Source organism: Plenodomus lingam (assembly GCF_022343315.1).
Source record: "Plenodomus lingam strain CAN1 chromosome Unknown contig_8, whole genome shotgun sequence".
NCBI lineage: Eukaryota > Fungi > Ascomycota > Dothideomycetes > Pleosporales > Leptosphaeriaceae > Plenodomus > Plenodomus lingam.
In genome coordinates this window covers 601494-616202 of record NW_027093972.1, presented here as the reverse complement: position 1 = coordinate 616202, position 14709 = coordinate 601494, and the positions used below count along the sequence as shown (strand labels likewise).

Here is a 14709-nt window from a genome sequence, read left to right as displayed (position 1 = left end):
AGTAACGTGTCCGTGAAAATGTGACGGGCTGTTGTACATGCTGCGCGAGGTTGTTTTGTGCGCTTCAATGGCCAGCGGCGCGTCGTCGCGTCTCACTGATCCCTAGACATGTTGCAAGTCGACACGAAGGCCCTTCGGCCAAATGAAGTTCCGTCTCCGTGCCGGCTCCGACTCTGTGACACGACAGACACGTGAGTCAGCGATGACGAGGACGTTATATAGCATCTTCGTAGATAGTCTTCAGCAGATGACGAACAGCTAGAATCATTCATGAATCATGATGCATCATGTCCCAGCTGTGATTACCCACCTTTCTTTCAGAGACTACTTCCAAAGTATCTGACCCATTCTAGGCTGAGTATGATACACCACCAGCAAGCAGAGAGGAGCACTATGATGTCCCTCTCCCTCTTCAACATCGTCTTGACACGGATGAGCCACCAAGCGAACCACCACCATCATACCAAGAGGCCATGGGAGCTACAACATTGTTACTAGCTAGTCGGCCCCCAGCCTATGGTGCTCTCTCAGACACTTCTTCCGCAATGAGCATTGAGACAGATGTCAATCCAACATCTGAAGGAATTGCTATAATATTGTTGCGCATCATGATTGCAATAGCCGTGTGCTACTGTTTTTGGAGGGTCAGTACTGCTACCGACACTGAGATGCGCTTTCCGGACGACCCAAGCAATATTTCCGTTTGAACTTCGCGGATGCTGCAGAGTTGCCTTATGAAAGATTGTGACATACAGGTTCATGCCTGAATATGTGATAACGGCGATCAAACTTCTGCACTGCATAGGCAAAGGACTTATCGCGATCACTCGTCTGATACGATAACCGAAGCAAGGAGGTTTATGTCCGCTGCGAAGACCACAAGAGCCATTAAACATCATAAAGCCCAATCTCTATGAGGAACCCAGCAACGCAGGCAATTTATAATCCACCTCCTATGGAGACACAGCACGCATAAGCGCAAGCGAAAGCCTAGCCGGTGCTGGCGGGCAGTCCGCCCTTGCTTTTGCTTTTCCTGGGATTCCTGTAGAGTTGGTCACATCGCCAAGCAAAACAGAGCAGACGCAAACTGCTTTTGTACTGGGAGCTTATTAACTTATAGCCGTACATGTGGACTTCCAAAGACACCTGTGCCCCATAGCCCTATGCCTGCGGCCTCTAAACGCTACGATAAATACCCACCGAAACCAGGCATTGAATTCATGCGTGGCGCTACCGCAACTATCAAAGAGAGCTCAAATACCTCCCGTCAATAGACTACCTGTTGACAACGTATCGAGCAATCACGGGGCATAGGCGACATGCGAATGCCACTATTGCGGAAGCCATTATGCTTGCTACGGGGCCGGCACATAAATTTGGACGCATTGCAGGATGGAAAGCATATTAGGGCGCCAGTTGCGAGGAGTATAAAGCCCAGGAATATCTTAGCAGGTTAAAAGTCCAGAAAGAGAGACTGTCTTGAGTCATCGAAGTGTTTGAGGACTGCAGGTAGTGAGGAGGATATTCCTAGAGTTGTCATTGCCCGTAAACCAAAGAAAAGGGTGTCTCATAATTTACACCGCGGTACGGAATCCCGTCGTACCATGTATATTCATGCCGCAAATATCCTCGACGTCACGATAATTTCAGGTAAGTCCCCGAAGACTGCACACGGCTACAAGGAGCCAGCAAAATATAACCATATATTAGGCTCACCATACTCATTTATCCTCGACCTAAGTTGTATGCAGAAACTTCAACCATGTCCACTTTGGAGTTGCTCTTTACTCGGGTTTCTCTCGAAAATCTCATGTAATTGTTCGGATATGACATGCTGCATTTACTATAGCAGATTGTCGCCAGATAATCAGCTACATTAGTCACAATTCCGTGTGCTCCCAAAGCTTCCAACCACGAGTTGAGCACGAGCATGGCCCTATCAGTCATCAACTCAGTTCTCATGAAAATATGAGAGCTGATGGCATTTACTTGCTTATTTAGAGGGTCTGTCATCACTTTCCATGATCGTCTAACCAGGGTTTCGGATGAGATGATGGGAGGCAATCTCATCTCCGCTCATGGTTGGAAGCCTTGGTAGTGGGAGACAACAAGAACTACCCTTTTTCTGTCTTCTCGGCCAAGTGCTGCAATATTTACCCCAACATAGACCCGTGTTCGGGGTACAGCGACAGGCTACAGCAATCAGACTATGCTTGATGGCCGCCACTCACACACTGCTGATCGACAACAAGTATTTGCATTTGCTAGATTCATTGTCTAAACCCATGAGATATTTTTTTTGGCTTCCTACCAGGTCCAAGATTTGAACACGGGCACCAAAAGTGCTGAGCAGACACGCCTTCAAAATCCCGGGCGACAAAACCAGCCTGAATATAGGGCCAGAGGTCATGGGAACAAAGCAGCGAATTATATCTGCACGAGCCTCTCTTTGTATTCGGAAGATTTGTGGTTGAAGAGAATAAAAAAGGAGATAACGACGCTTTGAAGCACAATGATGAGAATCGGTATAACCGCATGTTTCAGACGGCAGGGGCGCATAGTGCGGAGAACCGATATATTCCATCAAAATGGCGCGAGAGCCCATACAGATAATTTTAAAAGAAAACCATGGGTTAGTATTCTATCAAGACTAAAACAAACGCAAATCGGCTGCGTGACTTCCTTTCAACAAGCAGCACAAGTCTCCGGGATTGCAGGTATAGTGGGACATGAACACTTTGCACTGACTAAACGGCACTGTAACACTGTTCCAGAATACTTTTCTCAATGAGAATATTGGGCCACGCGAGCTAGATCAAGTGGCCAGATATGGTAAGATGTTTTGAAAGATCCAAAGTGAGTGCAGTTGATGGAACAGAATGATGAAACACGCTATATACAGTGGAAGATGTTAACATCAAGGTCTTTTTATGCATATTACCCGATGTGTTTTCAAATTCCTTGGTGTACATTAGTTAAATTACTCAAAGACTATTATACTGCAAAATTGCAAGCCCAAATCACAACAAGTCCAATCCCATTTTACAAATTCCAAATTGATAAACACATCTGCATCACATCTGCATCACATCTGCATCAAATATTAACCCCAAACGAAACCCCAAACCCACATCCTCACCACGAACTCCCCCAAAAAAATCTTTCCCAACCCAAAACCCCACGCCCTACCAACCCATCTCTCCCCAACTCCCTTTACCCACAACCCACATGCCCCAACACCCTCACCAAACCCACACCCCATATCCAACCACCCATTCCTCACCCTCTAAACCGCAATCCTCCATTATCCACTCCCACACCCACATTCACATCCCCATCCTCCCATCCCACCACCAACCTCGACAGAGATTACCCCACCCCACATCTCTTCAGGCCACCACATCGATTAGATAGGTCTAAACGCCACGACAATGCGTACCTGCATGCGCGGGCCGTTGTTGTGGGCCTGATGCATATACGGGTGAGGCGGCGGAAAGCCCCCCTTTTTTTTGCGTTGCTTTGCGACTACGCATGTGGTTTGGTTTGGAGATGGATTTGTTGGGTTGGGATGAGAGGTGTGGTTCTGGGGATGGCGGGTTAGTTGGTGGATGGGACAGGTGTGTGTGTGTGGATAGGGTGAGGGGGTGAGGGAATAGTGTTTGGAAGGGGGATGATGTTGTTGTGGAAATTTCTAGGTGGGAGGGTTGTGGGGCTTTGGTGGTGCGTTTGGGTTGGGGAGCGGTGGGTTGGTGGTTTGTTTTTAAGGATTGATGGTTGTGGGATACTATGGTTTGGATTGAATCAACTTTGGGAAGTGCAAGGCGTGTGAGCAGGACGGGAAGTTGTCTTGTATTCATGTTTGGATGGTGCGAGCAGCGGTCTGAAAGGAGTGAATGTCATATTTGATGCGAAGGAGCAACAAAGAGGCACTGATTGCTATTTAGCCATTCTTCCAAGTTATCTGAATTCTGGTACTTGCATTACTTGCATCTGACTGTATTTACCAGATTCCAAGTTATGGTACTAATATGAGTTGATTGAGGAAATTTCGAAAGGGCCAACGGTTGCGGAGACAACATCAAAGAATACACATATCAACTGCACTTCTACTCGGACTTCAATCACACAATCACCTCTCAAGCACACAATCCACCATGCACACCCAGAAACAAGCTCGCGTCTAGAACCTCTCCTCGCGCTCTACAACAAGTTTCTGCCTCGAGCTGTAGCACCAAGCAAGCATCCACAACTCCCAATCTGCCGAAGGCAAAACTCTCACCCGCCCCAACAAACCCAGCCCTCATCCCCTCCATTTCCAACCCCTCTCACCCACCACTCCCATCCATCTCACCACCCACCTCGAACAAACCGGGCCTTCTCCCTCACCAACACAACAGCACACTGCACACCAACGGCACAGCCGCGACAAAATTCTCCCCAACCGCTCTAGCTGCATACCACAGCCGCGCGCTGAAAGTTTCCTTGCTGCGGCGCGGGTGCCTAAGGCGGAATCCGTCAAAGTAAACGAAGAATCAGTAGGTAGGTACCATATGTAGGACAGTATTATCCCCGTTGCTGGGTCTATCCCAGTACAGGGTCGAGGGCGGGGGGTTTCGGTGTTATTGCGGTGCTAAATGACTACGGTTTGTTCCCACGTACCGTAGTTTGCTGCTGCGTTTTGCAAGCGTGGGGAGGGCGTGGTTCAGGTACCGGTGCAGGTACGCATACAAGTATGGTAGGCATGTATATGATGCTTTTTTTTTGGTTTAGGGGCCTCTTTCTCTGTGAGCTCTGTGGTTTTTATTAGTATATAGCAATTGCGTTTTCCTGAACATTTTTTTTTGTTTTTTTTTCGCCATGTAGGATGCGGTACACGGCGCGTGACTTGACGGAATCTAATCCTCGCAGCCCCCTGACGTTTCGTTCTGTCGCAGACCAGATGCCGCACCCAGAAACTTCGCTTACCCTGCACGTGGGTGACAAAGCTCGTAATACTATAATATTCGACTCGTTAACGTGGCCAGTGTTCACAAGTACTCTAGAGTAGATGGGATACGGTGCCATCTTGCCCTGGATCTCTCTCTCCTGTGGGGCCCCCGTCTCCAAGAGCACCGAGAGAAAGCGAGAGCGACGACGGTCTCCACCTCTACCGGTGACCAGACCGGCCGCCGCGCATGCCGACAAAACAAACATCAACATGTGCCGATGACCTCGTAATTTACTGGATGCGGTAACCCATCGTTTCCCTTGCCTTGATCCAGTCACCAGGGCGATCCTGTGCGTGCGCGAGCCAAAGGCGGGTCCACTCAGCCTCGGATATCGGCTGCGTCGCCTCAAAGTCTAAAAGCGCGACAATGCGCATCTGCGTTAGCGGTCCCGGGTAGCTACTTTTACTCTATTGTATCATGTACCCAGAGATTTGCATGCTGGCTATGACGGCGTATTGGGGAGCGCTGCCGATCACGGTTCGGACAAGGCGAGATCGACTTTGATGGATTGTACATGTGGCAATTGATTCCATGGCTGTTGTATACTACCGAGGAGTGCGCGCAGTTTGGTGTCATCAGTGACTACTTTACCAGCCTGGGGTGAGAATATTTGGTGCAAGTTACAAACATGGGGCTTGTTGCTCCCTGCACCGGCGAGAGCGAGATTATCAAATGCCAGTTATATGGACGATGCTTGGTGTGCTTGATCGGTAAGGGTTGCTACTGTTTCATATGGTGCTCGCCTATTTTTACTGAAGATGGAGTCGCTTGGGACGATCGCATACGGTAGCGCATCCGTTCAGTGTGGCTGGTTTCAATGTCCAGAATGTGCAAAGTGCCCTGTTGAATACTGCAATGCAGGTGGAAGTTGTGGTGATTACAGCAGGCTACAGCCGCCTGACATTGCTTTCCTGTGATTTTCTTCGCACGCAGGTCTTGTTACGAGGTCTGGAAGTTTACGTAAAGAGCGTGGTTGTGACTTTTCGTGTTATCATCATCACATCCACAGTACTAGGGGAGGGTATCATTGGTTTTGGCTCAAGCAGACATCTCATGCGTTGGACTACAAAGGCACGAGTCCATGGGAAGCCATGAGAGCGTGTTTGGGATCGAATGCAAATCAATCATACATCGTACTCCGCGTAAACTTATCCCTCTTCAGATAACCGACTTCGAAATTCCCCATCTCTATGCAGAACTCACACAGGCTGTTCACCCACATCCGCGTATAGATTCCTAACATTGAAGTCTTCCCCTGATTCAGGTGCCGGCGGCCTTCAAAGCTTTGCGAGTGGCAGCAAACAAGGTGACGGACGAGCGTATCGAAGTCTGTAGACTTCAACGCTTGCACAAGGAATATCGATGAACTGGAAAAATTGGCCTTGCCAATAGTAGATAAAGACAGTCGTAATCGGTATAATTCAGTCGCTCTGAGTCTCAATTCCATACCACTGAGATTTTCCAACTCACACTCATCTCGTTATACAGCAAAGACGAGGGTAATTTGGTCTGTCTGTGCCACCAGGAGCATTCGCACTGTACGCGTTCAATTCCCAGACAGAGGGAAAGGCAAAGGAAAAGCATTGTAAGAGACCAAAGAAAATTAGTTCAACAGATGCAAAGCATGTTAAAGAGTGTAGACGGTATGAAAAAGACCCTCCGATGAGCCGCGCCAGTGGAGAGAGGGGACAACAATCAAACTGAAGTTTGATAGGATGATTGCATGTCCGCGGTGCTTGGATATGGCATTCGTGTGGTATAGCCACGTGCTTGGTATCTCCGCGATAGCTTCTCTATGCGCAGGTGACACGGCTTTGTCAATTCGTTGTCGCATTCTCTATTCACCACAGTATATGACCTGCAGATTGCTTAAGCGCCACTGTGCGACCAACATGGCTGGCAAGACTGTGGCTACTGAAAGCGCCATACCGTCTGAATTCCACCCAGTCACACCAGAGTACAGCAACTCCGTTGGATCTTGGATGAAACCCTGGACATGTAACAGGATAACTATCCAAGGGTAGCCTCAGCATCCAACTTACTTATTGTCTTCAACGTGTGAACAGAATCAAGACAGGGACCAGCGTCTAAGCTGGCAACAATCGGCCCGATAACCACACAAACCAAATGCCCAGTCGCGTGCGTTTTCCCACAGAGGCCCATTCACGAGGGGCTATCAAGCGCCCTGGCAACGCCAAACTGGTAGATCACGTCTTGTGCAAATCTTAGGCTTTGCATCGCATTCGGGCTGGAGCTGCGTTCGCTGCGCATTGTGCTTAAGAGTAAGAGTATGGTAGCGGCGAGACTCTCTCGGCGCGACAGCGCGCGCGTTACGCGATGCCGTGGGCAGGACTGGGTTAGCAGCCAGCCAGATTTCCAGACCCATAGCCAACAGGGACGAACGAGATGACGCTTTTTTTTCTCCCGCTGACCGCAGGATTGTGCGTGCCGTGCTTTTATTCCGTTTTAACAGCAAATGCGATCCACTTTGCGGGCTGCTAGCTCCAGCCCAGCTTAAGAAAACGGCATCACCGGCCCACGTCTTGTCCGGCAAAGTCTGAGTCAATCTTTTTGTCGTTCGATGTTTTTTTTGGGGGAGGGCTGGCAAGGACGGGACCACGCTTATCTCGATGCAAGTCTCCGCGTTGAGGATCTTTTGCATGACTCGCGGCCGGGTTCAATGAAGAGTGGAGCTTTGTGCTGTGCCTGCAGGCGGTCCAAGACTGGCGGCGACGTCGAGACTCTCAGGTGGGGTGACGAGAGTTTGACCTTGATCGTGAATAGGACAGGGCATGACGGAACGCTACTTCCAGAGCTGAAAGCGTTGGGCGTCGATGGGGGATCTCGCAGAACTGGAATATCAGTCGTTCATCACCGCAGGCAGGCATTTGCGGGAGATGCTGTCTCTGCTCTCATGATGATCACGCTCCAGGACCTCATCTTGCATATATGGGGGGGGGGGGCATAGGCTTCATCCAGCGAAACTTGCACCCTTTTCAATGATAAACTGTCCAAGTGGGAGAACAGACGGGGTAAATCGCAACGCCTTCCGAAAGAAAGACGTTGTGGACCCCGTAGCGGAGCTGACAGAAGGATCCGCGAGACCTGCGTCCTGGGTCTACAGGGCTAGGCGACAGCAGACTGGGTCGCGTAGGAGGTGGAAGCCCAGGATGAAAACAGAATATGAGGGCCATGACAAGGGCGTGCGTGGGAGTGGAGGGAGACATCAGAGATGAGGGTTCAGACTAGCCTGGCCCAGAGTCTACACACCCCCAACTGGATTACGCTACTGTTGGTTCAAAGTGGGGGCACTCTTGGTCTGCACCTGGTTAAGTCGCTACAGCGGACGTGATTGACGTTCACCGGTCGGGCGCAGGGGTGTGCATCATGTGGAAAAGCAAGGAGATTCAGTGAAGAGTCGAGGGAGTTCTCGTAGGCGTGCCGCGAGTTGACAAGAACACACTCATCTGGTGGGCGGTCAGGACTCTGGTCGCTCGTCGGAGACTTCTCCCAAGCGAAACCAATGGCCAAGTCTGTGGAAAGAAGGATGACGTGAAAAGGGCAGTTTTCTTGTCGTGTAACAGAAGGGAGTGCTGATGGGAGACCTGCACAGTCATGGACGTGGTCGTCGCGTGGAGGGCGGCTTATTGGTTGCATGAAACGGGACAGAGTCCTGACATGGTCGCAGGAGTGCCGCTCGGAGGATAGCTATACGCATATACGCGGTCAGCATGGAGTGACCAGTCTTGCAGCGACAAGTGCCTCTACTAGGCACTGTACAAAGACGGAAGGGAAGGCAGTCGCTTTCTGATGATGATGTCTTTGTGCATACACTAGCAAAGGAGATGATGCAGTAAGCATGTGAAATGCGTCAGTGACAGACAGACTTTAGCTTTGGATTCGGATCATCGAGGGCGGAGTTTGCGATGGGCAAACCTCCTTGTGCGATCGATACTATGAGTCTGAGACTGAGAGAGGTCGTCGCGTGCGAATGGATTGGATCGTTTGTGCGCCCATCCATTATTTCCGTAGACCGAGCGGCTGGAAGGGACACCGGCAATCCTCATCCAACAGGAGGCTGCCCCCTCCTCCCTGCTGTTCTTGTCGACCCTGTGCTGCGAGTGGGAGCATGGAGTGTGTATGTAGGTCTGATGTCAGATATGCTTGACATAGTACCGGTATGGGCGAAGTGGCTAAGACGTCTGGGGGGGAGGGGGGGAGGGCGGGCTGTTATTCAACCAGGTTCATCTCTGTGACCGCCAACCCCCGACGGGTATACCTTTGCATGGCCTCCAGCCTCCTGTCCCGTGCTCTACAAGCAGAGTAGTAGGTACATGTGTATGTAGAACCACAGAAAACAACCTCCCCCCCCCCCCCCCAGGTCCATGCTCGTGCTGCAACTGGCAGGTGTTGTGTGAATTTGCATGGTCAAGGGTGGGGCGAACCTTCGCCCCGATCGCACAATGTACCCTTTTTGTATACCCGGTCACATGTTCGCGGAGTAAGACGCCAAAAGATGGTTGCGAGAATAAGAGCAGACTGTGATTCGCGGGGGAGCCGTGAAAGGCAGCAGGGTCTCAAGACTATCACTTTAGTGCATGGGGGCCGTCTAGTCAGCCTTGTCGTCAAACTTCAGGCCTCCCACTAAACAGCCGGAATCTCTTGGAGTTGACCCGGTCGGCCAAGCTGGAGAGCCTGGGGGTCATGTTTGTGCTACGTGAAGTCATCAAGTACAGCAGTGAAATTGCGACTCTGGGTACGGGCGCTCCGTTTGACGCACACGGTGTTTGGAAAAGCAAGCAAATCAGTCATTGTAGTGAATTGTGTCCATTTTGCTCCTGTCTCAGAACGTCACATTGAGCCGGCTAGCCTAGGCAGCAGCAGCACCGCCATATGCATCTATCCACACGAATCCCAACAAAGTTCTAATTCTTTCATGGTCATGCGAGTCACACAATCGTTGGCTCCACACGACATGCTGTAATTTCATAAACGCCATATCAATGCTATGCAGATGAATGTAAAAAAATGTTCTCCGTCGTTCCAGGTCCATGACAATGAATGATGAAAAAAAACCGGGTATTTCCAACGAAAGTGAAACGAGTGGCAATGACCGCTCGGCGTGGTGGGGCCAATTCGAGGGGTCCAGGTCTGCCAGTCGGATTTGAGGATGAATGTATACTCTTTCAAGAGTATTCGGCAATGGCAACGTTATTGCGTTGTTGATTTGAAGTAGACGACTGAGGTTGCTTCAGGCGTCTGTGGACTGTCATGATCTCGAGTCGAATTCAACGGGAGGCAATCGAGGTTTTCCTGGACGCTTTGAGGTGTATTCTCTTTACGTGATCTCTCTGCGAACATGTTAGTATGAGGGATCTGTCAGAGGCGCAATCTGCATACCATATTGTCCACACGACTAAACACTCTGTCGCAGCCGTCCCAATCACACAGTACTCCTGGATTGTGCTTGGCTTCATGCCTTGCGAGATCTTTCTTGCTCGAGAATCCACCTCCAGAAGATTGCGGGCAGTCTCCGTGACGGCAGAAGAAAGACTTTGTGTGACGCTTGTGATGTTTTCTGAGGTCACAGCCTCGGGTAAAGACTGCTCTTGAAGTACAACCAGGGTATGCACAGCTCCATGTCCCATTCTTATCTGGGATACCAAATGCTCGCAGATCGGGTGATGATGGGGAGAGAGAACGGGAGAGAGCTGGCGGTGATCTTTCCGAAGGCACGGAAGAATGTATGCCCAGACCTGCAGAAGAAGAGACAGAGTGAGAGCGTGAAGCTCGGGGGGGCGCGAAAGATTGTCCAAATGTGCCCGATTCGTGTGAAAGGATTGGAGTTGATGCTATGCTCGTAAAGGGCGGGTATGATGCATACGATGACACCTGCGACATGGACATGGAAGTTGCCTGCGACGACCAGAGGTTGTGTGGTGGGTATGGAGACTCCATCATGGGCCTATATTCGTGTGGTGTGGGATACATGGCTCCGTTTCCAGGCAAGGAGGTAGGTGTTCGATGTGATATGTGATGTAGCGGCGGAGAGTACATGATGCTCGGTGGTGATTGACAAGTGCTGGAGGGGTATAGGTGTGCTATGCTGTCATCCGGACCAAGCAAGGCCAGCTCTGCCTCGGGTGAAAAGAAGGCCATTCTTGTGTAACACTGTGTCTGTACGGTTCCGAGAGTAGGGACAGAGCAGATGGTGTGGTGGGTGTGGTGAGAGGAAGGTACAGGACTGGAGTATACGAGTATTTGAGTGGCTGCAAGTTGACCTTTACGTGAGTTGTGTATCATGCAATGGCATGGGCCAGTGCGTTCAAGCGAGAGAACCAGCGGATAGTTGATCACGGTCGAGTCTCAAGGCACAGACCCAAATCCCAGGGAAAGGCAGGATGATAGTAAGGCTGCTAGTCCAGGGTGTACAGCCTTAGCCCAGTAATCCTCTCAGGGTGTCCCCACAGAGGTAAGGCTGAGATGTTAGACTTGTGCGGAAAGGAGTGGCGGGTAGTGGCGGTGTTGTGATGTTTTGCAGTGCCTCAGACAGAAATGGCGCGCGAGTGAAGGCCTTAAAGGTACCAAGATAGAAAAGTGTAGACAAACGAGGAGAATACTTGACCGGGCGGTCTACCTTTTCTCCCGTAGATCTGGGGCACAGACAGACGAGAAGCTTATGTAGAGTCGAAGAAGACACCCTTCCAGTTGCTTGTCCGACCTCGAATGCTACGCTTGTGACGAGCATCGGATATGCGTCAAGTAGACTAGCGTCTGCTGCGTTGGCTGCCCATTCTATTGCCGCTCCCTTCTTGACTGATCCCAGGCCAGTAGAGATGCATAACACCCCCCTTCACAATTGGAGTGGGGTGCAAGTGAGCCTCGCGGGCCGGTTAGCTGACCCTTGTAGGGTGAAAAGGTATGTACATACAGTACCGTACCGCCATGACGGTGAACCGAGCGCTGTCCCTTGGTTAGCGTTGGTCCACAAAGCGGCTTGCTAGGATTGCCAGGATGTTTGAGTCGCCGGGATGAAGCTTTAGTCGGTTTACTTGGAAGCGATCTTGATGCGAATTGCATACCGCGCACGGTTAGCAGCTCACAGCACTTCGGTTACCGATGGTGCCTGAGCGCATCGCCGTTCTCGAATCTCTCTTTCTCTCTCTCTCTCTCTGTGTGTGTGTGTGTGTGTCTGGACATGGTGGTGAGCTTGAGCTGGAAGTGGAACCATGTTACCGCACGTTACCTAACCTCCTCCACACGAGCTCACCACGCTTTGTACGCGCGCTGTAACTTCAGCGGAACGCCACAATATCAGACTAGCCCTGCAAGCTGTGAGACAACACAAGGCTGTAGCGTATGAGGGGCGGGATTGTGCTCTCCATGGCGCTGGAGATGATGGGCTGAAGATCGTATGGGAGGAGCATGGAGCGCTAACTCCGGTTGTTGCAAAACGGCACAGAGCTGCCGAACAAGGTGATTCGCCAGGCTGGCCGGGCGTAAATGCAACCTATTCTTAGTAAGGAGCCGTGGTTTTTTCTTGTCGGCGGTGCAGTCTTTTGTTCCACCAGCCATGGGACCTGTAAAGGAATGGGTGAAGTCATTAGCAGCGTCTGAGGTAAGCAACATGTGGGTTTTCTCACAACCAGGTGGCATGTGCCCTGCTGCAGCCGTCATCGCGGTCCAGCCGCCTACCATACTATACGGTACTGGTCTAAACATACGGTACAGGTAAACTACCTGAAGGCTGACCATGCCAACATCATCCTTTGCCAAGAGGCCAGTCACGCAACCTCGTGGTGAATTCCTGTCGTCTGTCATCGCAGGTACCTGCATAATCATTGCTTTCCAACCAACCCTTCACCTCATCAAATGGCTGCATGTCCTGAAGCAAGCCATCAGTGGATATGGTACATTATAGGTACACGTACCGGTACCTATGTGACTGGCTAAACAGCGAAAGAAGCCAGAACCAACTGGCCAGCCACAACCGTCGGGCATGGAGCGACTAATCATCCGTGTGATAACCTGAGGACCTGCGTATTGATGTCAAGAGCCGGGACTGCTGATTGGCATTATTTTCTTCCCAATGATGACATTTGTCAAACGAAATACTCGTCCCGCCCTTCATGCGAAGGAGTAAGCCTCGAGTTTGTGCTCTCCCCCTTCTCGGGGAGTACAAGAACCTAACAGATAGTTGGTGACTGTCAAGACTGGTCCATCATAAGGACATCCTGCAGAATAGTGTCGAGGAGTTACAAAGGCTGTTTCAACAAGGCATGCGCGAGTCGTCCATGCTTCTGCTATCGTGGCCCAAGTAAGCACTGATGACACACGTTGCAGCAGCGAACATTCCTGGTAAGGATGTCTGCATAATGCGGATGTCGCCCCTCGAAGGGGTGCATGAGTTGCCCCTGGAGAGGCTTGCCCGACACAGCATGGAGCAACTGAGGGCCACACACATGCTCTCCCGTATATGAGCCCGCTGTGCAGTGTGTAGAAACGATTGGTTAGATCTGCTAAGGAGTCACGAACAAGACATTTCTGATCTCGTGCAGCAGCATTGCTGCAGTTTAGATGCAGTCGGGACGCTGATACCATAACAAAGGAAGTTGTTCCTGGACGAACTTAATCTTACGTACAAAGCACATGGTCGAGCATCATCAAACCACGCAAATGTGAGACAGACCGTCTTACTGCGTGAGATACTAAAGAGATGTAGCAACAGGCTGACGAGGATGCTGAATGACGAGATCGCCTTGTACAGCCCCAACTCGCGGTTGACATTAAGCGCTGTTACACCTGCTGCTTCTCAGGCGCATATTTGGACCTCTCTCTTTTGTTCCTACCGCCATAACATGAATTAACGGGAATCACGCTTACGCCAGGTCTCCTAATCGTATGGTGAGACATGACTGTAGTGCACTACTGTCTCTCTCTGCAGTCACAAAATCATATCATATATGAACAGCATTGGTGCAATCATGCCCCCATTTCTCGAATCGTACGCTGAAAGCGATGACGCTTGTGCATACGAAACAAAAGGCTTTTCTTGTTAGCCCAGAGTATCTGCACTCCCTGGACCGTATACCGGTCACCTATGCAGTGACGAACAGCCATCGTCTCGGCGTCAAACGGAATGAACAAGGCTATAGCCATCTATCAAGACAACGCACATTTTGGGCCCATCACCAACACCAAACAATGCAAGCTCAGGATACTTGAGAGCTGCATAAGCGCCGTCTAGGTCAAGCCGGGAATTCGCTTCGACGTGCTAGGTGACTCATGCACTGCTCTCGTATTGTGGTGTTTCAGTCGATCACGGGCCATTTGCCAGGTTTTACTCATTTCAACCTGACGTGTGATCAAGTCCTCGGGGATCGAAGGTTTTGAGTAAACACTGCTTGCTGCGTAGAGCACAGTGGTGGATCACTCCCACAATCCCACCGAGGTGTTGGCGATTGGCGACACATGGTGATGAGATCTTTGTTGGATCAGGCTACAATTGGACCGACATTGACATAGAGACCAACCTACAAAGCCGCTGAGTTATGTGTACATCTGTCCGACTCTCGAGGGGTCAAATTGTGGCTTCTAGATTGCATCCAACCCACAGCATTGCCAGACCGTTGGATCCAGTACGAAATCTTCCAATTGGTCACGCACGGGAGTAAAATCAGCCCGGCACAGTTGGATTGATTCTCGCTTCTACGGACTCATT

General features: G+C 50.6%; 6 protein-coding genes across 6 annotated transcripts; 4 read left to right on the top strand and 2 right to left on the bottom strand.

Annotated features, from left to right (window-relative positions):
• Nucleotides 1-277: 277 nt before the first annotated feature.
• On the top strand, nt 278-707 carry IAQ61_010244 (uncharacterized protein; the record flags this gene model as incomplete). Its single annotated transcript, XM_066098716.1, has 2 exons — nt 278-298; nt 354-707. 2 exons carry the CDS (start codon nt 278-280, stop codon nt 705-707), a joined length of 375 nt encoding a protein of 124 aa, XP_065951261.1.
• A 2201-nt stretch (nt 708-2908) lies between these two features.
• Nucleotides 2909-4524, top strand: IAQ61_010243 (uncharacterized protein; the record flags this gene model as incomplete). Its single annotated transcript, XM_066098715.1, has 2 exons — nt 2909-3435; nt 4056-4524. The coding sequence occupies 2 exons, from the start codon at nt 2909-2911 to the stop codon at nt 4522-4524; spliced, it is 996 nt and encodes a 331-aa protein (XP_065951260.1).
• A 694-nt stretch (nt 4525-5218) lies between these two features.
• IAQ61_010242 (uncharacterized protein) lies at nt 5219-5533 on the bottom strand (the record flags this gene model as incomplete). Its single annotated transcript, XM_003841574.2, has 2 exons — nt 5412-5533; nt 5219-5362 (listed from the first exon to the last, which is right to left on the bottom strand). Exons 1-2 carry the CDS (start codon nt 5502-5504, stop codon nt 5219-5221), a joined length of 237 nt encoding a protein of 78 aa, XP_003841622.2. The 5' UTR covers nt 5505-5533.
• Nucleotides 5534-6852: 1319 nt separating this feature from the next.
• On the top strand, nt 6853-7956 carry IAQ61_010241 (uncharacterized protein; the record flags this gene model as incomplete). Its single annotated transcript, XM_003841572.2, has 2 exons — nt 6853-7008; nt 7701-7956. The coding sequence occupies exons 1-2, from the start codon at nt 6881-6883 to the stop codon at nt 7954-7956; spliced, it is 384 nt and encodes a 127-aa protein (XP_003841620.2). The 5' UTR covers nt 6853-6880.
• Nucleotides 7957-8880: 924 nt separating this feature from the next.
• On the top strand, nt 8881-9314 carry IAQ61_010240 (uncharacterized protein; the record flags this gene model as incomplete). The annotated part of the gene is made up of 2 exons (XM_066098714.1): nt 8881-9126; nt 9231-9314. Coding segments are annotated over 2 exons (330 nt in total), but the record flags the coding sequence as incomplete, so codon positions are not given.
• A 411-nt stretch (nt 9315-9725) lies between these two features.
• IAQ61_010239 (uncharacterized protein) lies at nt 9726-12571 on the bottom strand. The gene is made up of 5 exons (XM_066098713.1): nt 12230-12571; nt 12071-12182; nt 11920-11951; nt 10389-11869; nt 9726-10339 (listed from the first exon to the last, which is right to left on the bottom strand). Exons 4-5 carry the CDS (start codon nt 11289-11291, stop codon nt 10277-10279), a joined length of 966 nt encoding a protein of 321 aa, XP_065951258.1. The 5' UTR covers nt 11292-11869; nt 11920-11951; nt 12071-12182; nt 12230-12571; the 3' UTR covers nt 9726-10276.
• Between the last annotated feature and the right edge of the window lie 2138 nt (nt 12572-14709).